Source organism: Oncorhynchus mykiss, chromosome 4 (genome assembly GCF_057628025.1).
Source record: "Oncorhynchus mykiss isolate SJ-2025 chromosome 4, ASM5762802v1, whole genome shotgun sequence".
Lineage (NCBI taxonomy): Eukaryota > Metazoa > Chordata > Actinopteri > Salmoniformes > Salmonidae > Oncorhynchus > Oncorhynchus mykiss.
The window spans coordinates 77,017,822-77,045,000 of record NC_143025.1 but is presented as its reverse complement, the minus strand read 5'-3'; the positions used below and the strand labels follow the sequence as shown (position 1 = coordinate 77,045,000).

Below are 27,179 nucleotides of genomic sequence, written 5' to 3'. Positions count from 1 at the left end.
TGGAAACCATCAATGTTTTCATGAGGAGAAGAAAGAGGACAACAAAATGTCATCAGCCAGATAATGACAGTGTGTTTTGATGGGCTTCGGTCTGTGGTTAGTCGGTGGCTGTTTTGGTGATTTCTTTCTTTCATAACGCCTGAAAGGCCTATAGCTGTAGGCGGTGGGCTAACCCGGAAACGACCGTACTGTATGGAAACAACAACGGTTAGTAGAGAGAGAGAGAGAGAGAGAGAGAGAGAGAGAGAGAATAAGAGAGAGAGAGAGAGAGAGAGAGAGAGAGAGAGAGAGAGTAAGAGAGAGTAAGAGAGAGAGAGAGAGAGAGAGAGAGAGAGAGAGTAAGAGAGAGAGAGAGAGAGAGAGAGAGAGAGAGAGAGAGCAGAGAGAGAGAGGGGGGGGGGGTTGAAGGGTTTGGAGCTGTACCTTAGTTACTAAAGAAACCTAAACCTAATAAACAGGTTAATATGACATTTACATTTTTGTCATGAGATGAAAAAAGATTCAAAAGAAAGAGGAGAGATGTATAAACAGAAGGAGAGAGGAGGTTAGACGTTTAATCATATGCTGTTGTTCTTTGGTCCGTGCAGTGTGTGTTTCCATGTCTGTCGCTGAACTGTTCATAATACAGTCGTAAATATTGGACTTTCCAGGAGGCTGGCAGCTTGTCTGCTCTTTCATGTGTGAGTACGGTATCATTGGGACATCACTACCCTAAACCCTAACCTTAACCTTAATCCCTCCCCTTACCCATAACCCTAACCATAACCTTAACCATTTTATATGCCAACTTCAATGGGATAGGGACGTCCCAAGGATCCCAGATAGCACGGACCAGACTTGAGCACACATGCGTGCACACACGTTTTAGCAAGGGGCGGTATACCTCTATAGCAGTGGAAACACTGTTCCGGCATCCTTTATGTCTGTCTCTGTGGTGTCCTGTGGATCTGTCTATAAGGGGAACAGGCTGTGCTGTGTGCCCAAGTGTCTCCTGACATCACCACAGTCTAAACAGCAGGGGTGTTCTGTCTGATCCTGTATCCCTCACATCAACTGGCACCTACACCACAGGGGAACTTTAAATACTATCTGAGGGGTGAGGAGATACATTAGGGGAGAGTGATGATTGGGGGAAGAGGGGAATGTAGATGGAGAATAGTGGTGGGGAAGTAGGCCTAGATAGATCTCATATGTGAAACCACATTTCATCCACTATGCACGGAAATGAATCGTGGGAGGCCTATTTTTTCTTTTTTATATTTAACCTTTATTTAAACAGGGAGTCACATTGAGATTAAACATCTATTTTATAAGAGAGCCCTGTATACATTACAATAAAAACAGAATGATAAAACATACACATACATATCTATTAAACAATATTAGTCAACACACAATAACAAAATAAACATATTTAATAAAAGCAGTGAACTAGACAGATTTTCCCAAATCTGTGGAGACTGAAGGGATCCTTTGAGTTATCCATTCCTGAGAACGGGTTTGGTAACTTATGATTCCTAATTAATGAAGTTACATATGAAGGGAGTTTCTGTAACATTGCTTTGTAAGAGAGAGAGAGAGAGAGAGAGAGAGACATGAGGTCACACGTCTGTATCGACTGTCATCTGAATGGCACTGTGTGATTCACTCGCTCTGACATCACAATGGACAACAATATAGAGTCTGAAAATAGAATTCTGAAGATAGAGTTCCGGTTCTGTGGTTCTGAATTATTTTGTAAATCATATTGCCAGGGTTCTGCTGTCACAGACTCATTCTTCGCTACAACTGTATTCCTTATCCACAAGAAGATAGCTTTCGCCTAAGATTTGACTCCTGCTTGTATCTTATCTGAGGCTTATATTTTGGCTACATATCCATGGCTAACAAACAGAGTTTATGTCTTTACACGGTAAAGAAAGGCACAGCAGCAACTGTATCTCATAGGCTTTGCAGATCATTTATTTGCCTATTTCTGAGATATTGCACTTCATGAAACCTGTAACTGACTTGTAACCCTCTCCAATGTTTCTTGTTGTTTTTTATCCATAGACTGTGTTGGACCAGAAGCTGTCTGTCTGCAGTAAGCTCTGCTTTGCCATTGGAGGAGCACCCAATCAGGTGGCCGGCAGCGCTACAGCATTTTTCCTCCAGATCTACCTGCTGGATGTCGCCCAGGTAACACATCTGTGTGTTTGTGTGTGTTTCTTCTTCCTCTCTCTCTTCTCTCTCCCTCCCCCTCTCTCTCTCTCTCTCTCTCTCTCTCTCTCTCTCTCTCTCTCTCTCTCTCTCTCTCTCTCTCTCTCTCTCCCTCCCTCCCTCCCCCTCTCTCTCTCTCTCTCTCTCCATCTCTCTCTCTCCCTCTCTCTCTACCCCCCCCCCTCTCTCTCTCTCTCTCTCTCTCACTCTCTCTATCTGTGTCTTCTAACTACATCCCTCCGTTCTCTCCTCCTCAGATCAACCCATTCCAGGCCTCCATGGTTCTGTTCATAGGGAAGGCGTGGGGCGCTGTCAGTGACCCTGTTGTCGGCTTCTTCATCACCAAGAGCAAGTGGACTAGGATAGGCAGACTCATGCCCTGGTGAGGCCATGCACACATGGATTGCACACACCTAGTTTCCCAAGTTCGAAGTGTCCTATTTGAAGTGTAAAAAAACAGCAGACAGACACTCCGGCTCCATAGGACCACAGATCTTAGTGATTGTATGGGAAATGCTACCTGTGAATGCTAGGCTTCACATTTTGACTTCACACTTCTATTGGATTATACTAAATCTTTTCTCTTGATTTATAAATGAGAATGTGTTCCAGTCAACTTACCTGGTAAAATAAAACAATAACAAACAGATGAACTAAACCACAGCAGTATCCCTGTAGACCTTCGTTATGAGCCCTGTCAGCTTAGACAAAAGGTTGTCCCCATAGCAGAACCCTTTTTGGTTCCAGGTAAAACCCCTTTGGGTTCCATGTAGAACCCTATTTGGAAAGCATTCTACATGGAACCCAAAAGAGTTCTACCTGGAACCAAAAGGGGTTCTTCAAAGGGTTGTCCTACGGGGTCAGTCAAAGAACCCTTTTAGGATCTAGATAGCACCTTTTTTTCTATAAGTGTAGAGAGTGTTTACCAAAAGCACCACATCAAACTCCATGTGTGTGTGCGTGTTTGTTTGTTGATGTGTGTGTGTTCTGAGAGTTTTTGTGGCAAAACACTGTTGCCCTGCCCGGTTGTGTGTGTGATAATCAGCACCCTGAGAAAGCCGCACCCTCTAGTTAACTACTGAGTGAAACCAGTGGTGTAAAGTACTTCAGTAAAAATACTTTAATGTACTACTTAAGTAGTTTTTGGGGTTATCTGTACTTTACTATTTATATTTTTGACAACTTTTACTTCTACATTCCTAAAGAAAATAATGTACTTTTTACTCCATACATTTTCCCTGACACCCAAAAGTACTCATTATATTTTGAATGATTAGCAGGACAGGAAAATGGTCCAATTCCCGCACTAATAAAGAGGACATCACTGGTCATCCCTACTGCCTCTTATCTGACAGACTCACTAAACACAAATGCTTAGTTGGTAAATTATATCTGAGTGTTGGAGTGTGCCCCTGGCTATCCGTAAATTAAGAAGATTGTGCCGTCTGGTTTGCTTAATATAAGGAACTTGAAATTATTTATACATAAGTATATTTTAGAATTACATTTACTTTTGATACTTAAGTATATTGATACTCAAGTAGTATTTTACTGGGTGACTTTCACTTTTACTTGAGTCATTTTCTATGAAGGTATCCTTACTTTTACTCAAGTATGACAGTTGGGTACCTTTTCCACCACTGAGTGAAACCCTCTCTAACTGTCAGACAGGAAGTCCCCTGACCCGGAGCTGTGACATCATCAGACAGACAGGAAGTGATCAGAATCTGTTTGTCCTGAGGGGTTTATGGCTGTTTCTGTTTGGTACTCCTGGGTGCTACTATGTTTGTTATGATAGACTCAGCCCTGCCATGCCAGCAGAGATAAAACTGGGACATTTCTCTCACAATCTCAGAGAGTGTGATGGTGCTGAAATCCCCTCCTTGCTTCAGTCTCAATCACTGGGTGTCTGCCTGTGTACGTGTTTTGCCCTACTTCCACTGTCAAACACTCCCATTGGGTTCTTCCGATACCCATCCTGCGAGCCATCTTACAGAACAATCTAACATTGTAACAGTTTATTCTAACACTCTAAATGTTCCATTCAGTCACTGTGCCTTTTCAACCCTCCCATGACCAGCCTAAACATCAGCAGGCCCAACCCCAGAGCTAGGCAGCCCTGTCAGCCCTGTCACTCTCTTTGTGTGGCTGAACAATCACTAAGGACAGGCTTCTGTGTAACAGGGAGAGCTGGACTGTACCAGAACTCACCACTCTCTACCTCTCTCTACCTCTTTCTCCCCCTTTCTCTCTTTTTCTCTCTGTCCCCTTTCTCCCTCTTTCTCTCTTTTTCTATCTGTCCCCTTTCTACCTCTTTCTCTCTTTTTCTATCTGTTCTTAGTTCAACTAAATGCCAGGGCAGGACGGGTCAGGGGTTAAGGGAGCTAGAGCAGAGGGGACGGGGTTTTGTAATATGCAGATTAAAATGGGGTCAAGTATCTCTGGGTCCTATCAGGTCAAAGGTTACAGGTCAGGTCCATTGTGGAAATATTTTGGGGTCGTCACCAAAACAATATGACTGTGGCTATTTGGGAGTGGTGCATAGAGGATAGGGTTGAGCTAGCAAAAGCTTGCTTAGCTGTGTTAAAGTGCAGTCCAGTGCAGTCCACAATTTGATTTTCCTGTGTTTTATATACTCTATATTTCCACACTATGAGGTTGGAATAATATGGTGAAACTGTGAAAATGTATATAATGCCATTTTAGTGTAAGAGTTGTTTGAAAAGACCGGCTGAAATTCCAGCCTGTTTTGACAACCCCAGGCGGTAAATGAGTTAATAGGCCAATAAGAAAGAGATCGGTCGGTCTGCCAATAACAGCTAATTTTCAGTTTTCCCCTCCCCACTCAGACCACTCCCAGACCATACTGGCAAAATTAGTGCTTGAGAAATTGCTCTTTGCTAAGAAGCAATTTTTGTTTCTTTTTGACCATTTGAATTGAAAACAATCACAGTAAAGTACTTCATTGTTACCCAGAAATGATTTGATATTGATATAAAAATGGCTGCATTGGATCTTTAACTATGTACTTAGTTGACCCTGCAGCTGCAGAGCATTTACTGAGCTTGAGTCTTTATGATAAGGATGTGAATTCTATGATGTACAGACGTAAGCAGATCAACCTAACATACAGTGCCTAGTGAAAGTCTACATACCACTTGCAATGTCTTCACAGTTTTGCCGCCTTGAAATTTGGTTGGGAATCATTCATGGAAAGCGATATTCAAACCTTGTCTCTGATTCTCAAGCAGATTTAAGTCAGGACTGAGACTGGACCATTCAGGAACACTAAACACCTACATTTACTTGAAAATCAGAGACAAGGTTTGAATATTGCTGTCCATCAATGACTCCCAACCAAATTTACTGAGCTTTAGCAATATTGACAAGAACAGTTGATAAATGTTGCCCTAAGAGTTGTACAAATGGTAAAATCGCATTTGAAATTATTCACAGCTGTAATGGCTGCCGAAGGTGCTTCCACCAAGTATTACCTCTGGGGTGTGAAGACATACGCATTCAAGACATCTTCTATACTTTTTCTTTAACTTTGAAAATGTGGAGTAGGTTGTGTAGATCTGTGGGGAAAAAAATATATATTTATTGTTGCTTTAGCAGATAAGCCTATTCTTGTATAATTCAGTGGTTATAGATAGAGATAGTCATGGTGGACTAGTGGAAAGTACATTCACTTGTCCACAACCTCCCATCTTTCTCTCTCTCCACAGTGAAACACACAGCTGTGCCCTCAGCCCACAATGATATATACCAGCTGGATGAATTATACATGAACAACACAGCTTCCCACATCCTCAAAACTGTACAATGATATATACCAGTTGGATGAATTATACATGAACAACACAGCTTCCCACATCCTCAAAACTGTACAATGATATATACCAGCTGGATGAATTATACATGAACAACACAGCTTCCCACATCCTCAAAACTGTACAATGATATATACCAGCTGGATGAATTATACATGAACAACACAGCTTCCCACATCCTCAAAACTGTACAATGATATATACCAGCTGGATGAATTATACATGAACAACACAGCTTCCCACATCCTCAAAACTGTACAATGATATATACCAGCTGGATGAATTATACATGAACAACACAGCTTCCCACATCCTCAAAACTGTACAATGATATATACCAGCTGGATGAATTATACATGAACAACACAGCTTCCCACATCCTCAAAACTGTACAATGATATATACCAGCTGGATGAATTATACATGAACAACACAGCTTCCCACATCCTCAAAACTGTACAATGCAGCAGAATGTTTCTGCCCTGAGATGCCTGTGTGTGTGTGTGTGTGTGTGTGTGTGTGTGTGTGTGTGTGTGTGTATATGTGTCTGAATTAAGCTCATGGTAATGTGGGTTAGCATTCCTGTGGCATAGCGCATCTTCCTGTCTTCCCGCTGCCCCTCCACACTAACCCAGGACAGATTACTTCAGATTCACAAACACACCATCCATCTCTCCCAAAAAACCCACGTACACCATCAGTCTATCACTTGCCTAACAGGTTCACTGGCACTGGCCTAACAGGTTCACATAATAGTCTAAACAGGCCTGCTGAGATAAACTGGCAGGCCTTTATCTATTGCACAAACACAAAATGAGGCCAGCGTTTCACAATAAAAAAGATACGAAATTCGACTCCAACGCTTGCTCAAACAATGGTCATTAAGATATACTATTAGAACAATAACCCTGCCCTCTCTCTTTTCTCTGTAGGATGGTGGGCTGTACTCCGTTTGTGGTGGTCTCCTACTTCTACCTGTGGTTCGTTCCTCCCTTCACCAACGGACGATTCATCTGGTACCTGGGTTTCTACTGTCTCTACCAGACACTCATCACCGTAAGTACCTGCCAGATACCTACTACTACTAGTACTACATAAACGTTGGCCCACAATGAAACATTTACACATCCTCCTCAGATAGCAGATATCGAACACTATTCAACACTGACTTTGATTTCTCATAATGTGTGTTCGTAAATTCACTCTGGAGTGCCAGAGTGTAATTTCAGTTCGTATATTCAGAGCGTTTAATTACGTTTTTTTTGTCGACGTTTACTGACACCGGTCATATTCAACAGGTGTTGAGCGTTCGTGAATTCATCAGTTATTCTGCTCTCTGGCACACCCAGACAACAGTGCTCTGAAATCAGAGTAGATAGCCAGAGTGATTTACTGAACACACTCATAGTACACAACTAGCATTGTTCCTGGATACAGCTTTTTATCTACTCAAAAAAGATACCGATTAGCAGAGATGACTTGTAGAACCCAACACAGTGCTACAGAGTGCAACACAATGCCTCAGTGAGCAGAGCCAACCAGACATCAAAACCAAACATCTTACGTAGATAGTTCACCTCTCTAACACTGACTTTGCTGATAACTACTTTACTGAGAAAATAATGACTTACTACAACTGTGATAAATGGTTGTCTCACCTAGCTATCTTAAGATGATTGCACTAACTGTAAGTCGCTCTGGATAAGAGAGTCTGCTAAATGACAAAAATGTAAATGTCATATTAACCTGTTTATTTAGGTTTCTTTAGTAACTAAGGTACAGCTCCAAACCCTTCAACCCCCCCTCTCTATCTCTCTCTCTGCTCTCTTTCTCTCACTCTCTCTCTGCTCTCTCTCTGCTCTCTCTCTCTCTCTCTCTCTCTCTCTCTCTCTCACTCTCTCTCTGCTCTCTCTCCCTCTCTCTCTCTCTGCTCTCTCTCTGCTCTCTCTCTCTCTCTCTCTGCTCTCTCTCTCTGCTCTCTCTCACTCTCTCTCTCTCTCTCTCTCTCTCTCTCTCTCTCTCTCTGCTCTCTCTCTCACTCTCTCTCTCTCTCTCTCTCTCTCTCTGCTCTCACTCTCTCTCTCTCTCTCTCTCTCTCTCTCTCTCTCTCTCTCTCTCTCTCTGCTCTCTCTCTCTCTCACTCTCTCTCTCTCTCTCTCTCTCTCTCTCTCTCTCACTCTCTCTCTCTGCTCTCTCTCCCTCTCTCTCTCTGCTCTCTCTCTCTGCTCTCTCTCTCTCTGCTCTCTCTCTCTGCTCTCTCTCTCTGCTCTCTCTCTCTCTCTGCTCTCTCTCTCACTCTCTCTGCTCTCTCTCTCACTCTCTCTCTGCTCTCTCTCTGCTCTCTCTCTCTCTCTCTCTCTCTCTCTCACACTCTCTCTGCTCTCTCTCTCTCCCTCTCTCTCTCTCTCTCTCTCTCTCTCTCGCTCTCTCTCTGCTCTCTCTCTCTCACTCTCTCTCTCACTTGCACTCTCCTCTGCTCTTTCTCTAACCTCTCTAACATATGGTACAGAGCATGTTGTCCACTGCCCACATTGTGGTGGCCTATAATGACATGTCTTTCTAACTACTTGATAAGTATAGGTTCAGTCCTGCCAGAGACCACTGGGTGGGTAAATGCTGGTTACCACTTTTAACTTCCCTTCATTGTCTTTGTGTGTGAGAGACAGAATGGACAGCTGCTGTCACTTTAAGGCCATACAGTAGTTGATCTAAATAAACAACAGCCAGTGTAATCATTCAATGAGGATTTGATGACTACTAAGGCTGATAAGTTATTTTTTGAAGCAAAGCTGTGGTCAAATTGAGTTCTATAAATTGTTTTTTTTGCAACAAGGCCCCACAAATGACATGCTTGGCCTTCCCTGCATCCCTCCTTCCCTCCATCCCTCCTTCCCTCCACCCGTCCTTCACTCCATCCCTCCTTCACTCCATCCCTCCTTCCCTCCATCCGTCCTTCACTCCATCCCTCCTTCCCTCCATCCGTCCTTCACTCCATCCCTCCTTCCCTCCATCCGTCCTTCACTCCATCCCTCCTTCCCTCCATCCCTCCTTCACTCCATCCCTCCTTCACTCCATCCCGCCCCGGCCGAAGAGAAGGAGAAGGGATGGGACAGTCTTTTATGGCCGCGTTTATTTCTGATGTCTCTTTGGACACTCTGTCAGTCGCTTGGTCAGTCGCTTGTTTGCTCGCTCGGTCAGTCTGCCACAATGTTGACTGAGCTGTTGTGTGAATGACAAAGTGAAGAAAGGCTGGGTTTGAAGGTCAAGCGGAGGGTTGCTGACTGATATACTGGCCAGCTTGAGAGCTGAGGTTTATCGACATGGAAACTGAAAATTGGTAAAACAACAACAAAAGGTACAAATTATATGGCCTTTGACCCTCTGATCCACTTCCTACAGTGTTTCCTATATCTAACCACATCTAATCATGTCCTCTGTGTCTGCTCTGTTTCCTTCCCAGTGTTTCCATGTGCCTTACTCTGCCCTCACCATGTTCCTCAGTCCGGACCAGAAGGAGAGAGACTCGGCCACAGCCTACCGTAGGTCACTATTACACAGACCTTAGGTTGTTTGATCAAATGATACCACTCGCCTGTCATTCTGTTTTGATAGTACTTAATACTATAATACATGTGTTATACTGCAGGTATGACCATGGAGGTGCTGGGTACTCTAGTTGGCGCTGCCATCCAGGGTCAAATCGTGGCGAGCGCACACACCCTGAAAAACTGCCCCCAGCACAACATGTCTGCCAGTCACCTAGGCAACGGCAGTGGGGCCGAGATCGTCAAGAGAATTGTTCACTCCCAGGACTTCCTGTCACATGCTGTAAGTGTCACCACGATAACAAACAACCAGACCTGAGGTGTTACCATGGTGATCCTATATTGAAAATAACTGTAACTGACTGTAGTGTCCTGAACTAACTCAGGGCTGTAGTGTCCTGAACTAACTCAGGGCTGTAGTGTCCTGAACTAACTCAGGGCTTTAGTGTCCTGAACTAACTCAGGGCTGTAGTGTCCTGAATAACTCAGGGCTGTAGTGTCCTGAACTAACTCAGGGCTGTAGTGTCCTGAACTAACTCAGGGCTGTAGTGTCCTGAACTAACTCAGGGCTGTAGTGTCCTGAATAACTCAGGGCTGTAGTGTCCTGAATAACTCAGGGCTGTAGTGTCCTGAACTAACTCAGGGCTGTAGTGTCCTGAACTAACTCAGGGCTGTAGTGTCCTGAACTAACTCAGGGCTGTAGTGTCCTGAACTAACTCAGGGCTGTAGTGTCCTGAACTAACTCAGGGCTGTAGTGTCCTGAACTAACTCAGGGCTGTAGTGTCCTGAACTAACTCAGGGCTGTAGTGTCCTGAACTAACTCAGGGCTGTAGTGTCCTGAACTAACTCAGGGCTGTAGTGTCCTGAACTAACTCAGGGCTGTACTTTCACACTCATCTTTTCCTTTTACTTAACTTCTTTCTTTCCTTTTTTGAGGCCTCAGAGTTGAAAAAAAACAACAGGAAACAAGTTGAAGGTCAACAAGCATGAAAATTGTAAATTGTTGAAACTAAAAGGAATAGGATGAATGAATGTGAAGTTTGTGTTTGCAGACTATCTAGAGGTGCGATCTAGTCTTACCAAATCAACCAACTTTAAGAGGGCTTCATATATTATTTATCATCCCAGGTTTTTAGTAAGAGACCACGGGTTAAATCTGAGCCTCTGCCCCAGCCCCCTCCCCTCCTCTCCCCTGACATCAGCCATCAATCCCCCTCCCTGAAATAAGAGACCACAGTCTGTGGGGCGACCACAGTCTGTGTGATTAAGGCTATTTTTATCACATTTAAAAACACATGAATGAACCCCAGACCCCAAACTCGACATGCAGTTTGCTGAGATAAAGGAACCAACAATATTGAACATCTATTTCCGGCCTAAAACCAGCCATACCGAGACCGGAACATTACATATTTAAATGTATCTGTTGTTCATTTCCTAGAAGTAGACATACAGTCAATGAAAACATGAGTGAGACAACCTTGTGAATCTTGTGAATGCAGAGTGATTTCTGGGTAGATAAAACACGGCGAGCGGGCTCCTGCCCAAACTGTTCCGTGTCGGGTTCGGACATGCCGCAGCTATTTAAGGGCTCCAGTGGTACCATTCCAAAGGATTCTGAGTAAACCCCGATGGCGTGGCCTTTTCACCATGCATGGCCCTCTGTAACCACGATGAGCACACACACACACACACACACACACACACACACACACACAGAGCACTTTCACCACTGGATTCCTCCAGTCCCTCAGTAATGGCAAAATGTTTGATGTGAATAAGTAATAATACTAACATAGCAAACTAGCCCTTAATTGTTTACATTAGGGCAGTGCAGTTCCTGTTGGGTTGAGAACATCTTGAAGGCTCTACAGTATTTTGGTAGGCTGTATTTTAGGATCAGAATTCAATTGAGATCCTTTCCTGTTGTTCCTTGTATCTAATCTGTACAGTGAATTCTGAGTGATCTGGTATCTGCTAGAGTGATATAAGGAATTCTAACCTAAAATCACAGGTCAATAAACACATTGGTATGTTTTAATGCAACTTTCAGATAAGGGTTGAAGTGAAGTAATTGGATGGAGATACACGATGGAGATTGAGGAAGGCTCAGTTCAGATGTCCTCCTTGTGTAACCAAAGAAAGATGTGTAGTGGACCCCAGGAAGAGTAGTATAAAACAATACCTAATGGACATCTAAATTGAACAAATAAAGGTTACATTTACACTGTTGTTTTCTTGCCTTTGCAGAATGAGGTGTACATGGTATATTGTTTCTCTCTGTCCTCCTTGCAGAATGAGGTGTACATGGTATATTGTTTCTCTCTGTCCTCCTTGCAGAATGAGGTGTACATGGTATATTGTTTCTCTCTGTCCTCCTTGCAGAATGAGGTGTACATGGTATATTGTTTCTCTCTGTCCTCCTTGCAGAATGAGGTGTACATGGTATATTGTTTCTCTCTGTCCTCCTTGCAGAATGAGGTGTACATGGTATATTGTTTCTCTCTGTCCTCCTTGCAGAATGAGGTGTACATGGTATATTGTTTCTCTCTGTCCTCCTTGCAGAATGAGGTGTACATGGTATATTGTTTCTCTCTGTCCTCCTTGCAGAATGAGGTGTACATGGTATATTGTTTCTCTCTGTCCTCCTTGCAGAATGAGGTGTACATGGTATATTGTTTCTCTCTGTCCTCCTTGCAGAATGAGGTGTACATGGTATATTGTTTCTCTCTGTCCTCCTTGCAGAATGAGGTGTACATGGTATATTGTTTCTCTCTGTCCTCCTTGCAGAATGAGGTGTACATGGTATATTGTTTCTCTCTGTCCTCCTTGCAGAATGAGGTGTACATGGAATATTGTTTCTCTCTGTCCTCCTTGCAGAATGAGGTGTACATGGTATATTGTTTCTCTCTGTCCTCCTTGCAGAATGAGGTGTACATGGTATATTGTTTCTCTCTGTCCTCCTTGCAGAATGAGGTGTACATGGAATATTGTTTCTCTCTGTCCTCCTTGCAGAATGAGGTGTACATGGTATATTGTTTCTCTCTGTCCTCCTTGCAGAATGAGGTGTACATGGTATATTGTTTCTCTCTGTCCTCCTTGCAGAATGAGGTGTACATGGTATATTGTTTCTCTCTGTCCTCCTTGCAGAATGAGGTGTACATGGTATATTGTTTCTCTCTGTCCTCCTTGCAGAATGAGGTGTACATGGTATATTGTTTCTCTCTGTCCTCCTTGCAGAATGAGGTGTACAGTAACAGTATATGATTGTTTATTCTCTCTACTTGCAGAAGGAGATGTATATGATCGCTGCTGGTGTGATTGGAGGAGTGTTTCTCATCTGCACTGTGGTCATGTTCCTGGGAGTCAAAGAGAGAGACGGTGAGTGTGTGCGTGTGTGTGCGTGTGCTCGCATATGTGCTTGTGTGTGGGTGTGTGTTTGTGCACACTCTTTCCCAGCAAGTGAGTGTGCTCCTCTCTCTTTCCCTTCATTCATTTCACTCAAACGCTATTTGCAATGTACCAGTAAGCACAGTAGCACTCCGTTCAATTGTTTTGAGCCTTATTCTGACTGGACTATTTCTGGCCTCTATATAGCTAGCTTCAGCCTCATGCAGTAAAATACAGTATATACTGTAGCTAGCTTCAGCTTCATGCAATGATTATCCAACTCAGGAAAACGAGGAGGATTAAGTGTTAAGTATAAAATGACATATATTGTGTGTTTATACTGCACATGGAGGCTGTCAATGAACTGCTGACCTCTGTACCAGCAAACCTGTCAGTTCTGGTTCACTGTACTTGTACCCCCCCCCCCCCCCCTCCCCCTCCCCCAGATTGGAGGGGAAGACTCCCATACGTGTCTCACTCATGCTTTCTTCTCTCTGGTGCTTTGCGGGCTAGTTTGAGCTAGTTTTTAGAATGGGATAAAAGATGGAAACCAAAGAAACTGTCTCTTTTGACACTGTCAGATCTCGTTCTTTTTCTTCCTCGCACAGATCCGTACATTTCGAAGACGGAGAAGCAGATCCCATTCCACAAGGGCTTCATCCTGGTGATGCGTCACGGTCCCTACCTCACTCTGACTGCTGCCTTCCTCTTCATCTCCGTTGCCATTCAGGTGGGAACATTGATACACCCCTTCTCAGACATGACACCCACAGTGGGATGGGTGTTGTGTTATGATTGGTGGGCACATTGATAGACCCCCTCTCGGACATGACATCCACAGTGGGATGGTAATGGGTGTTGTGTTATGATTGGTGGGCACATTGATAGACCCCCTCTCAGACATGATACCCACAGTGGGATTGTAATGGGTGTTGTGTTATGATTGGTGGGCACATTGATAGACCCCCTCTCGGACATGACACCCACAGTGGGATGGTAATGGGTGTTGTGTTATGATTGGTGGGCACATTGATAGACCCCCTCTCAGACATGACACCCACAGTGGGATGGTAATGGGTGTTGTGTTATGATTGGACCCAGAATGGCTCCAGATACAGCCTGCCTGCCATTTAATGTTGATTTGATCAAGAAAAATAGAGCACTCAGTGTGTTTGAGGAAATATGCTTGACAGCATCTCTCTCTCAGCTCCAAATCCACCCGGTGATGATAGACAGACAGATAGACGGCACATTGTCATATTACAATGATGTAATATCTAGTTATTGTTATCATTATGAGAATTCTCAGTGGTACACTTCTTGTATGGCTGTGATCATATGGTTGGTTGGCATTGGAACTATATAGTACAGCTTTGATAGATTCCACCTCAAACATCTCAACTGCCGTATCTCACAAATCTTCCTGTAATAACTTACTGTCAGCTCATCAGAATAGAAGGATTATATATCATTCAAGAGCAGGGAGGAAACTTTGCGTTAGTCAGCAGCTTCTCCAGTGATTTGGCACCGTGGGCAGAGAGGATAGAACAGTGCTGAATATTCTGAATCTTTCTGAAGAACGAATGTGTGTTATATCTGATCTGATTTCCAGTTGGTGCAAAGCAACTTTGTCCTGTTCTGTACACATGCAGTGGACCTGAGAGACCACTTCCAGAACATTGTGCTGACCATCCTGGTGAGTTCTGGTTTCAGACCTAGATCAATGTAACTAGAAACTTACACTTTCACACAAATGTCCTATTGACATCAGTGCATGGTTTTATATGACATTAGAGTATACTTAAAACCAAAAACAATAGTATAGCATGTTCTTAAAAATGATACTCCTCTTCCCAGGTATCTGCAGTAGTGAGCATCCCTTTGTGGCAGTGGTTTCTGGAGCGGTTCGGCAAGAAGAAGGCAGCCTTCTGTGGAATCACGGTAAGTGTCTGGGACTGGGTGGTGGTGATGCTCCACTGATGATAAAAACGTGCCACCTTGTGGACAAACATATTATTGCTTCTGGAGAGGCAAAAAAAAAATGTCTGGTATTATTATAATACGGTATTACAAACAGGGTTGGAGAGTAACTGATTACAAAAAAACTAGCTGTAGTCAGTGAAATTTGCAACACAATTATTTTAATCAGATTACAGATTCTTTTGAAAAACTAGTTGATTCCTTTTTGGATTACTTTTGAAATCAGAAAGGATTATTTTTTTTTAAATACATTGACATCTTTATGTTTTCTCAATGACATTCAATTCAGCATTGAAAAAGGCGCAAGTTTAAGTTTGTTCCACCTGATCGAGTCCACAAGTCAGAGACCACTGACCACAAGTCAGAGACCGCTGACCACAAGTCAGAGACCACTGACCACAAGTCAGAGACCACTGACCACAAGTCAGAGACCACTGACCACAAGTCAGAGACCACTTTGATGACACACCAAATACGTTTGATGGATCCTTTTTGTCTTCTTCTATTGCCTCTTAAAGGGAAAGTAATCAGATTGTGTTACTTAACTGATTACAATTTTGGACAGGTAACTAGTAACTATAATGGATTACATTTAGAAAGTAACCTACCCAACCCTGAATACAAATCTGTGTGCAACTAACTGTGTATACAGTAAGTACAGTATGTGTGTGTGTTCATTCCTCTTACTCTATCTCTCTTTCTGTCCAGTGGATCATGCCGTTCACAGTGATGCTGGTGTTCATTCCTAACCTGGTCGTAGCCTACGTAGTGGCTGTCTCTTCTGGACTCAGTGTGGCTGCATCACTCCTCCTACCATGGTAAGCCCAATTGAATGGTGCTGGCACAAAGGTCCTCTGTGGATGTGGTGTAGTTGTAGTACCACTAGCACTAGCCACTGGTTGTAGCTACAGTAGCAATAGTAAACATATTCTTGGGGTGGTAAAATAGCCACAGTCCTTGTAGAATTACTATTCTATTGCTGTAATAGCAGCAGTCTACACTTCTCTCTGTCCATTCAGTGGTTAGAGAGTTGGGCCAGTAACCGAAAGGTTGCTGGATCGAATCCCTGTGCTGACAAGGTAAAAATCGGCCACTCTGCCCCTGAACAAGGCAGTTAACCCACTGGCCGTCATTGTAAATAAGAATTTGTTCTTAACTGACTTGCCTAGTTAAAGAAAAAAATACAAAAATGTAATTCACCCCCTGGCATGATACAGTCACGCCTGGCTATGATGTCATGTTGATGAATGAGATGTGTCTATAAACCTCAGGGGGGCTACAGTCTCCACTTTCATTCTGTTATTACTGTTGTTTATAGCACATTGCCTTCCCATCTCCTTTTCTCTCTCTTCACCCTCCTGTCTCCTTCTCTCCTCCCTCCTTTCTCTATCACTCTTTCCCTGCCTCCTCCGTACTTCTCTTTCCTCTGTAAATGACAGGGTTTATCGCGTGGGGTCATCATGCTGTGTATGTACACTATATATACCAAAGTATGTGGACACCTCTTCAAATGAGTGGATTTGGCTATTTCAGCCACACCCGTTGCTGACAGGTGTATAAAATATCCATAGACAAACATTGACAGTAGAATGTCCTTACTGAAGAGCTCAGTGACTCTCAACATGGCACCGTCATAGGATGCCACCTTTCTAACAAGTCAGTTTGTCAAATGTCTGCCCTGCTAGAGCTGCCCCGGTCAACTGTAAGTGCTGTTATTGTGAAGTGGAAACGTCTAGGAGCAACAACGGCTCAGCTGTGAAGTGGTAGGCCACACAAGCTCACAGAATGGGACCGCCAAGTGCTGAAGCGCGTAGAGCGTAAAAATCGTCTGTCCTTGCAACACTCACTACCGAGTTCCAAACTGCCTCTGGAAGTAACTTCAGCACAATAACTGTTTCTCGGGATCTTCATGAAATGGGTTTTCATGGCTGAACAGCCAACAACCCTAAGATCACCATGCGTAATGCCAAGCGTCTGCTGGAGTGGTGTAAAGCTCACCACCATTGGACTCTGGAGCAGTGGAAACACATTCTCTGGAATGATAAATCACGCTTCACCATCTGGCATTCGGACAAATCTGGGTTTGGCGGTTGTCAGGAGAATGCTACCTGCCCCAATGCATAGTGCCAAATGTAGGAGGAGGAATAATGGTCTGGGGCTGTTTTCATGGTTCGGGCTAGGCCCCTTAGTTGCAGTGAAAGTAAATCTTAACGCTACAGCATACAATGACAATCAGCATACATTGACAATCTGGACGATTCTGTGCTTCCAACTTTGTGGCAACAGTTTGGGGAAGGTCCTTTCCTGTTTCAGCATGACAATGCTACTGTGCACAAAGCGAGGTCTATACAGAAATGGTTTGTCAAGATCTGTATGGAAGAACTTGATTGGCCTGCACAGAGCCCTGACCTAAACCCCATTGAACACCTTTGGGATGAATTGGAACGCCGACTGCGAGCCAGGCCTAATCACCCAACATCAGTGGCCAACCTCACTAATGCTCTCGTGGCTGAATGGAAGTCCCCACAGCAATGTACCAACATCTAGTGGAAAGCCTTCCCATAAGAGTGGAAGCTGTTATAGCAGCAATGGGGAGACCAAGTCCACATTAATGCCCATGACTATTGAATGAGATGTTCAACGAGCAGGTGTCCACATACTTTTGGTCATCATGTGGTGTATGACTGTCTGTCTTTGTATCTGGCTCCCGAGTGGTGCAGATTTCTAAGGCACTGCATCTCAGTGCTAGAGGTGTCACTACATACCCTGGTTTGATTCCAGGCTGTATCACAACCGGCTGTGATTGGGAGTCCCATAGGGTGGCACACATTTGTCCCAGCATCGTCTGGGTTAGGCTGTCATTATAAATAAGAATTTGCTGTTAACTGACTTGCCTAGTTAAATAAAGGTTAAATAAAAAATAGAAATACAATGATCTGGTGATTCCCCATCTGTGGTCGGAGCAGTTCGGCTACAGTTAGCTTCATCTTGTAATCATGTCATCACGTAGTAGCAGTCATTTCGCCAGACCATTTCAACTCTGCTCTATGAGCACCATTGTAGCCATTTCATCCTCTAGCGCTATAAGTAGACTGCTCCTCCTCAGACAGATGGAGTCATCGGGACCGATTGTATAACATGATGATGAGGTAGGCCTATAAACTGTTGATGGGAGATGTTTTCATGTAGTATTGTGTGTGTGTTGTGTTTCAGGTCGATGCTGCCAGATGTGGTGGATGACTTCCGTCTGGCCAATCCCTGCTGTAAAGGCTATGAGGCCATCTTCTACTCCTTCTACGTGTTCTTCACCAAGTTTGCTGCTGGGATCTCTCTCGGAGTGTCCACCCTCTGCCTCGAGTGAGTCAGTCAGTCAGTCATTCAGTCAGACAGACAGACAGACAGACAGACAGACAGACAGACAGACAGACAGACAGACAGACAGACAGACAGACAGACAGACAGACAGACAGACAGACAGACAGACAACATAAACATTAACACAAGAGTATTAAAGGCATTCATTACTGAAAATGGGATTTCCTTGGGAGTATCCATGCCTTGCCTCGAGTGAGTCAAACACACAAACACTGATCCACATCAGGAGAAACATAAACAAGTTAACAACACTTCTGGCATCTCTCTTGGAGTGAGTCAGATGCCACGAACACCAAGTCAGTTAAATAACACAGAAGTGAGATGTATAGAGAGAAACACATAAACACAATCCTGATGTATGCATTAATAGGCCATTGTCTATTGCATTTATGAAACTGGTGAGTGTGTAACTGTCGGTATGATACAGGTGTGCATCTCTACAGATTTGCAGGTTAAGACACTTTATGTATCTCTACAAGTTTTCTGTGTATAATACGTGTGTGTGGTATCTTCAGGTTTGCGGGTTATGACACGGGGGCATGCAGGCAGCCTGCTCAAGTAGCCTACACTCTGAAACTGCTCATAGGCGCTGCCCCGGTGGCCTTCATCGTAACAGGCCTGTTGATACTGCTGCTCTACCCCATCAGTGAGGACGTCCGGCTCAGGAACAAACTCTGTCTGGAGGAGCTACGGTGAGCTACACGTTTCTGTTGTCAGACGTTGCTAGAACGTCACAGTGCTCTTGTAAAGTAATGTATATGACAATAAGGGGATACATGCTTATGACATGTCTGACAATGCATTATAAGTGTATCATAATGCTTTATTATATGCATGCTTAAGTGAAGTGTTACCAAACTGAGTATTTGGATCACAAAGATTGAGTGCATTAAGAGTATAGTACACCACCGTCTCTCACCACAGTCATTCCTTTAGGTTGAGTAAAATTACAGTGGCCTGAAATGGCTCAAATACTAACATACAGTACCTTCAATCTAAAAGTTGATTTTGTCTTTCTTCTACAGGAAACAAAGCTGCATCAGCTCCAGAACGCTGGAGGATCTGAGTAATCCATGACCTGGGATGGAATGGACAGGAGAGGTTTCACATGCGGCGGATTCTAGTTCCCCAACCGGAATATGACTTCTATTAGTGTATATTACACTGAGAAATAATCACATGATAGTTATGTTTTCATGTAAACATTTTAAGTTTGTTTCTGTATTTTCACATGAACCTGTAAAGCCATCTTGAATATACCTACAAGATAACCTTATTTATATAAATGAATGTATATCCCTATTTGCTGTATTTATGAATGGTATCTGAGTATTATAATGGTTTGGGCTTAATAAATACTGTTAACTTTGGTTAGTAGATGGACTGAACCATGACTTCTTAACTTCAAATATAGTAGAGGAAGGTTCCATGTAAGCTCCATTTTGGGGCTCTCGAGTGGCGCAGCGGTCTAAGGCACTGCATCTCAGTGCTGGAGGTGTCACTACAGACACCCTGGTTCGAACCCAGGCTGCATCACAACCGGCCGTGATTGGTCCCGTTGGGCGGTGCACTGGGTTTTGCCAGGGTAGGCCGTCATTGTAAATAAGAATTTGTTCTTAACTGACTTGCCTAATTAAATAAAGGTTTAATATTCAATCATAAGTTGAGTGATGAAAATATCCATTTTAAACATTTGAACGTTTTAATAATATACAATCGTATAACATACAATCCACAGTAACCCATCTCTTTGGGATTTGGTTGCAGCTACACTGAACTCTGCCAGCCAAAACACCACACTATCTTACCTCAGTGCTCTGATTAAAAAAACAGAACTTCCTCTTGAACCAGATGGGCATATAATACAAAGCCCCCAAAAATATCATCTCCCAAAGTCACTAAATGTAAACATTCTGTTTGAAAGGTGCTTCTTTCAAAAGTGTATTGAATAATCCCCCAACTGAAAAAGGAACATTTGCCACCCAGTACTGATTGTTCATAAAAAGCTGCCGAGGGGTTGAGTCTTTGCGTGTGCAGTTTTTAGATATGCATGCATAAAGCATTGACATCTCATATGTTATGCTAGGCGGTAGTCCCATGCTGTGTGCTCTCTCCCACTATGCTGAAGTCTGTTTTGAGATTTATGCTGTGTTCAAGTCTCTGTGTTGGGGTAAGAATTGACTGGGCTGGCGGGAGATTTGACTGGGCTGGAGGGAGATTTGACTGGGCTGGAGGGGCAGGAGTCTGGGCTGCCAGGGGTTCTGATGGGAGATTTCCTCTTTCCGTTCCTCACCGTCAACTCCTCTTTGGGTTTAAAAGTCAGGGGTACAAAGCCCTCTGCATCCGCTACCAGGACTATCCACAACGGACCTGGAACACACAGGAGACAGGAGTTTCAAGTTTAAGGAAGTTTTTTTATTTCATTCATATTTTATTTATCTCCATGCTTTATAAGACTGTTTAACTTATATAAAACCATGAGAGTCATTGATTACATCAATTTAACCCTTTGAATAGATAGTACTAAGCTTTTCAACCAGTAAGTGTCTACTAATCATTTATAGAGCGCTTTTTAAAGTACAGTAACCACAACATACGGCTCTCTCAGGTTGCTGCAAAAACCCTAACAGTGAAACTCCTGAATGGAGTGGTGTCATAAATACTCTATAAATAGTCTTGTAGTTTGCGGAGGCGTGCTGAGTGTGTATATTAGCAGAACGAACCCAGGGAGGGTGTGGTGGGGCTGTAAGCTGCTTCTGTTTTAAACCTTTTAATCCACAGTAACCCTATAATCACTCCCATATTCAGCCTCTCCACCCTCCGTTTAACACCAAACACTTTGTTTAAAATGCATGTCATTTTGGGGGGAGTGAAACAGAGATGTCATTATTTTGATATACAACATCTTCTCTAATTAGTTGTAATAGCTGAGAGAAGCTCAGTAGTTCCTCAGTCTAGACTATGGGCTGAGGATATGGCGGTTATTCTTATATGAATAGATTCCTGGAAACCTGAGGGAAAACGTTTTTTTTTTCTATCCCCGTCCACACACACACACACTTCTGAGAAGACTACCCAATTTCCTCTTGAGGCATGCCTACATTGGGAAGAGCCAATAATGTCAGTCTGCACATATGAATTGTGTTGATTTATGTAAGCAGGGAATCACCCCGCTGTGTATGATGATGTCATATCGCTGAGTCTACCTTTAATCTGAAATAACTGGTTGAATTAAGCCTGGGGTATACATAGTGAAAACATAGAATCATCTGAAGCATTAAGACTACAACCATGTGTTATTATTGGTATGGGGGAAGCCCATGGGCCAGATACGTACCATACACCATCTCTACTATAGTGACGTTGAAGAGCTCCTGAAGAACCTTCAGACACAGCTTCCCCTCACACAACAACACTGGCCTTCTCTCATCTATAAACACATTCTCAGACAGCTGCTTCTGCATGGAGGAGAGGTAAGAGAAAGAGAGAGAGAGATAGATGATAGAGAGAGAGCGAGATAGAGAGAGTGGAGGGGGGTTAGTTAGTACAATTCTGACCTCAAGAACACAGACAGTTATTGATGGATGCAACAGCAAGGCATCATTTCACAAATTGTGCATTTAATCGCTCTTTTAGGAACACCATAATAGCACACACTGTGCTGTCAGCGTACTGTCTATTATTAGCCAATGGTGGATAGCAAACTCTAGCCTGGAGAGTACATTAAAGTAAGTCTCTACTGTATCTTCACCTTCAGACAAGTCCCATCAAGTTCAACATTAGGCCTTTATGCTAATATCTGCTGAATGCTGAATCTGGGTGCATTATACTCATACAGTTCATTCCTTTGTGTGTCTAATAGTGATGGGGGAAAAATTATATATAGTTACATATCGCAATATTATTTTTGGACTCCAAGTATCGATTTGTAAAAACACTTTTGCTACTTTAGGTAGAGCTGGTCGACTGTACCTGTGCTAAAACTCTGTTATTTTTCATCCTATAGCTTGTTCTCCATCTTCTTTTTAAATAGGGAGCCAACACATTTTCAGCACTTTTATTTCCCTTACTGATCAAAACTCATTTTCTCATGCTCTCTCTCCAGCAGATATGAACAATATGTTTGGAACATCAAATCGCAATAAAAATACCAGTATTGAATCGCAATACATATGTAATCGTAATACATATCGTATCGGCACCTAAGTATCGTGATAATATTGTATCGTGAGGTCCCTGGCAATTCCCAGCCCTAGAGTCTAACGTAACTTTATTATACAAAGGTGGGGCCTATAATTTCAATAAATAAGGTCTTTCAACAAACATTATCTTTTAAAATATTGCTCTGAAAATCTCCAGCTTTTGCAGACATAGAAATGAAATATCCCAAATGAAGTAATATCTTGTAAGATGTAACCCCTACCTGACATGTGATGTTAACGTATGGAGGATCACAGGCATTGGGGTAACTAGTCCCCAGACCCTTTTTGCCGTTCCGGGTGAAGTCCCTGATCTCTGTCAGACACTGTTGCACCTCAGAAAAACGAGAGAAAATCCTCTCCATGTTCTGAGACAGCTGCTCCAGGTTCCTCTCCTTCTCTCTGGGGGCCAAGGGGGTGGTTTTGGGCAGGGTGGGGAGCTCCGTGTGGGGCTTATCCCTAGGGTTGTAGTATGGGGAGCAGGTTTGACTTGACTCCCTGCTAGCCTGTCCTGCCATGGAGAGCATTCGGTTGACGGGTTCCGTGTCGAAGTTTTCGACCGTAATGGAGGAAGCGTTAGAGTGAGGTTGGTCAGAGGTGTGACAGAGGTCAGAGTAGGAGAAGTCCACTGAGCTGGTGACTGAGCTGGGCTCCGGGCTTCTCACCTCCTCCACCAGCCTCCTCCTGCTGCTCCCTGGAGAATGGGACTGGATTACACCTCCTCCCGGCAGCACCAGCTCCTTAATCTCAACAAGCTCCTGCTGCTCATCTTTAGAGAAGACATGCTTCGAGTGGCGTCTAACGGGGGATTCTCGATTCGGGGAGGGACACGCCGGGGTTCCTCCGTTGTAGACAATCTCCTTGGATGCGAGGCGCAGGATGTATTTGTCCGTATTGGAGGAGGGGAGGAAGGCAGGGTCTTTGGACTTCTGTCTGCCAATCATGAGAAGCAACATCTTGTCACCAAGAAAGCAGATGCCTTTGGGCCTCTCGTTTTTCTGTAAGGAGATCTGCTGGATGTTGGGCATGGTGGACGGCGTGATGCAGTAGACCAGTACCATGCTACATGTGTTGGAGGCCACAGCCACCGTGGAACCTCTGGAGTCAAAGGCCACAATGTCTGGCACCAGAATCCCAGGGATGCTGACCTTACTGGTGCTGGTGACTTTCCGTTCGTAGGTTACCAGGATAAGGTGTGACGAATCCTGTCCAGAGCCAGTCAGGTGGTCCCTGCGGCGCAGGTGTAAGAGTGGACTAGGGTCTGAGCGCCGGTGCTTGGCCAGGAGGTGGGTGAGGTCCATAGGACCGCCGGAGGCAGAGCAGGAGAGGTAGGACCTCTCAGAGTCAAAGGACCTCCTGCGTGGGTCTATACAGCCATCCTCGTCCAACATCACCATAGGAGAAGAATGTCCAGGTAGGGAGGACTCTGAATCTGAGGACACGTCAAATGCTATGCCAGCGTTCAGCCCGCAGATCCTATCCAGAGGCAGCTCTGTAGCTACTGCCACCTGGGCCTCGCCTGTTGACTCGATGGCACAGATGTACCCGCCCACGTCAAAGATGGGGCAGAAGGAGCAGGCTAAAAGACTCTTCTGAACATCGTTATAGATGTAGGAGTGAAGGGCGCTTCCTATAGCCAAAACCAACCGGGTGCCATCTTTGGTCCAGCAGGCACAGTGGATGAGTCCACTGCCTTTAATATCAGCCTTGACCCTACGGTTGTCCACACGGACACAGAACAGCACAGAGGCATCTTTCTTAGTGAGGACAGAAAGGATGTCCATCTTGGGATGCCAGACACATCCCTCAGACAGAAGGGGGAACGGTTCGCTCATCTCACAGGTCTGAGTGCAGAGCAGCTTGTTCTGTTCCAGAGCGCTGAGCTGCAGCTGCCACACTGTGACATGTTTCTTGTGTTGGACGGCCAACAGGGCAGGAGCGCCGGAACAGCACAGAGGGCCCCAGGAGAGGCCGAAGACATGCTCAAATTGACCGATGACGTTGGTGTCGCCGAATTTGACTTCGCAGTTGTCATAGTAGAGGGAGGTGAGGCAGACCTGCTTCCCGTCAGTCCAGGCTATCCCGTGGACGGGGTGGATGGTTTGGTGTAGCGTGTTCAGACCTGACCTCAGCAACTTGGCTTTGCCCAGTTCCATACTGACAGTCAAGCAAGTACAGATTAATCCAAACGGAGAGAGAAACAATGATCAGTAACATTGATTAAAGAAGAAACAATCACTCATTCAATAGCATTGATGAGGGCAGAGGATATCGGTCATGAGGATTTTGCCGGCAGAAGACCAGTTCCAGCTATCTTGACTGCCATCCCACACTAAGAATAGGACAAGCCTCTCTTGTCCTGTGCCTCTGGCATCCCTAATCCCCTCTGCCTGAGGGTTACACCCCAGGGCCAGAGCTGAGCTGATTAGTCCAAATGACCTTAGCCACGCAGATCAAGTAGGTTAAATTACACTCCAGCTTAACAGAGGAACCAGTGGTGTAGAGTACTTAGGTAAAAATACTTGAAAGTACTATTTAAGTCGTTTTTTGGGGTATCTGTACTTTACTATTTATATTTTTGACAACTTTTACTTATTCCTAAAGAAAATATTGTACTTTTTACTCCATACATTTTCCTTGACAACCAAAATGACTCATTACATTTTGAATGCTTAGCATGACAGGAAAATTGTTAAATTCACGCACTTATCAAGAGAACACGTGGTCATCCCTACTGCCTCTGGCCTGGCAGACTCACTAAACACAAATGCATATTTTGTAAATAATGTCTGAGTGTTGGAGTGTGCCCCTGGCAATCCGAACATTTTAAAACAAGAACAAAGCTTTGCTTAATATAAGGAATTTACAATTATTCATGACTTTTGATAATTAACTATATTTTAGCAATTACTTTTGATACTTTAGTATATTTAAAACCAAATACTTTTAGACTTTTACTGGCGGACTTTGACTTTTACTGGAGATAGCGCGCCGGACCTCGGACTCGAAGGTTGAGGGTTCGAGACCTACTCCCTGCTGTTTCATTACAGTATCTATACTTTTACTCAAGTATGTCATTTACAAAATAGCCTCCAATACCCTATTCAACAAATTGGATGCAGTCTATCACAGTGCAATCCGTTTTGTCACCAAAGCCCCATATACTACCCACCATTGCGACCTGTACGCTCTCGTTGGCTGGCCCTCGCTTCATACTCGTCGCCAAACCCACAAGACCCTGCTAGGTAAAGTCCCCCCTTATCTCAGCTCGCTGGTCACCATAGCATCTCCCACCTGTAGCACACGCTCTAGCAGGTATATCTCTCTAGTCACCCCCAAAACCAATTATTTCTTTGGCCGCCTCTCCTTCCAGTTCTCTGCTGCCAATGACTGGAACGAACTACAAAAATCTCTGAAACTGGAAACACTTATCTCCCTCACTAGCTTTAAGCACCAACTGTCAGAGCAGCTCACAGATTACTGCACCTGTACATAGCCCACCTATAATTTAGCCCAAACAGCTACCTCTTTCCCTACTGTATTTAATTAATTAATTTATTTTGCTCCTTTGCACTCCATTATTTTTATTTCTACTTTGCACATTCTTTCATTGCAAATCTACCATTCCAGTGTTTTACTTGCTATATTGTAATTACTTTGCCACCATGGCCTTTTTTGCCTTTACCTCCCTTATCTCACCTCATTTGCTCATATCGTATATAGACTTGTTTATACTGTACTATTGACTGTATGTCTGTTTTACTCCATGTGTAACTCTGTGTCGTTGTATCTGTCGAACTGCTTTGCTTTATCTTGGCCAGGTCGCAATTGTAAATGAGAACTTGTTCTCAACTTGCCTACCTGGTTAAATAAAGGTGAAATAAAATAAAATAAATAAAATGCACAAAGCTAATTGGCCACGTGGGATCCCTAACCCTATAATGGTGCCTATCATTTTAACCTTTTGTTTTTAGAAAAGTATTTCTCGCCGATATATAACATAAGGTCCTTATGCACAAAAAAAACGTACCGCAAGCGATGCGTGTGACCGAGCATCGCGGCTCTTAACAAAACTCTCCCTTACAAGACGTCTTTCGTCCAATTACTTATGTGTAATGTATTGAACAGAGTCATGATCAAAGGCTAGGTCTTGAGGTAGGTTATTAATTTGTGCTCTCTAGAATTAGTATCACATTCACATCAAATGCAATTAAACCTAGAAGGTCAAGTCAAAAGCTATTACAGCAAATATTTGCTATTATCAACTGCAATTTAGGTTATAAAGCTAGCTACTCAATAATATTAGAAAATCATTTACCTGACAGTTACTGGATAGCTATCTACAGTAGCTGTCATTTTTGGGGTCTGGCCAGCTTATAACACATGTAGCTAACGTTAGCTACATGTTAGCTAAATCCATCAGTGAAGTAGCTATATGGCGAATACGTTCTTTAGTCACGAAATTATATGCACAAACGTGTCATTACATGCCTCGATTGTCTTGTCAAACCATAAACCTTGATCACATTTCCCAAGTTGATTTCACTTTTCAAGGGGTGAAAGTTGCTTTCATGAACTGGAATTGAAAGACGAGACAATAGAAAAGCATTATGGGTCTTGAAGTTTATGGGAAGTCTGGTGTATTTCATGTGTTGACC

At 43.6% G+C, this 27,179-nt stretch overlaps 2 protein-coding genes across 3 annotated transcripts in view; one reads left to right on the top strand and one right to left on the bottom strand.

The window, feature by feature from the left end:
• LOC110522436 (sphingosine-1-phosphate transporter MFSD2B) overlaps positions 1-19,981 on the top strand; it is a 24,176-nt gene extending 4,195 nt beyond the window's left edge. Inside the window, exons 3-15 of one of the 2 annotated variants that reach the window (XM_036976042.2) lie at positions 2,053-2,178; positions 2,457-2,581; positions 6,965-7,088; positions 9,493-9,571; positions 9,679-9,860; positions 12,868-12,958; positions 13,576-13,697; positions 14,580-14,663; positions 14,825-14,908; positions 15,656-15,765; positions 18,161-18,304; positions 18,838-19,014; positions 19,348-19,981. In XM_036976042.2, the coding sequence (XP_036831937.2) occupies positions 2,053-2,178; positions 2,457-2,581; positions 6,965-7,088; positions 9,493-9,571; positions 9,679-9,860; positions 12,868-12,958; positions 13,576-13,697; positions 14,580-14,663; positions 14,825-14,908; positions 15,656-15,765; positions 18,161-18,304; positions 18,838-19,014; positions 19,348-19,399 (1,500 nt within the window). In that variant the 3' untranslated portion in view covers positions 19,400-19,981. Of the gene's footprint in view, positions 1-2,052; positions 2,179-2,456; positions 2,582-6,964; positions 7,089-9,492; positions 9,576-9,678; positions 9,861-12,867; positions 12,959-13,575; positions 13,698-14,579; positions 14,664-14,824; positions 14,909-15,655; positions 15,766-18,160; positions 18,305-18,837; positions 19,015-19,347 lie in introns of both variants that reach the window. The other variant, XM_090233065.1, reaches the window with a different exon arrangement.
• Positions 19,982-20,005: 24 nt separating this feature from the next.
• Positions 20,006-27,117, bottom strand: LOC110522435 (WD repeat and coiled-coil-containing protein). Its single transcript, XM_021600819.3, has 4 exons — positions 26,840-27,117; positions 22,746-24,678; positions 21,660-21,780; positions 20,006-20,692 (listed from the first exon to the last, which is right to left on the bottom strand). Exons 1-4 carry the CDS (start codon positions 26,875-26,877, stop codon positions 20,475-20,477), a joined length of 2,310 nt encoding a protein of 769 aa, XP_021456494.3. The 5' UTR covers positions 26,878-27,117; the 3' UTR covers positions 20,006-20,474.
• Between the last annotated feature and the right edge of the window lie 62 nt (positions 27,118-27,179).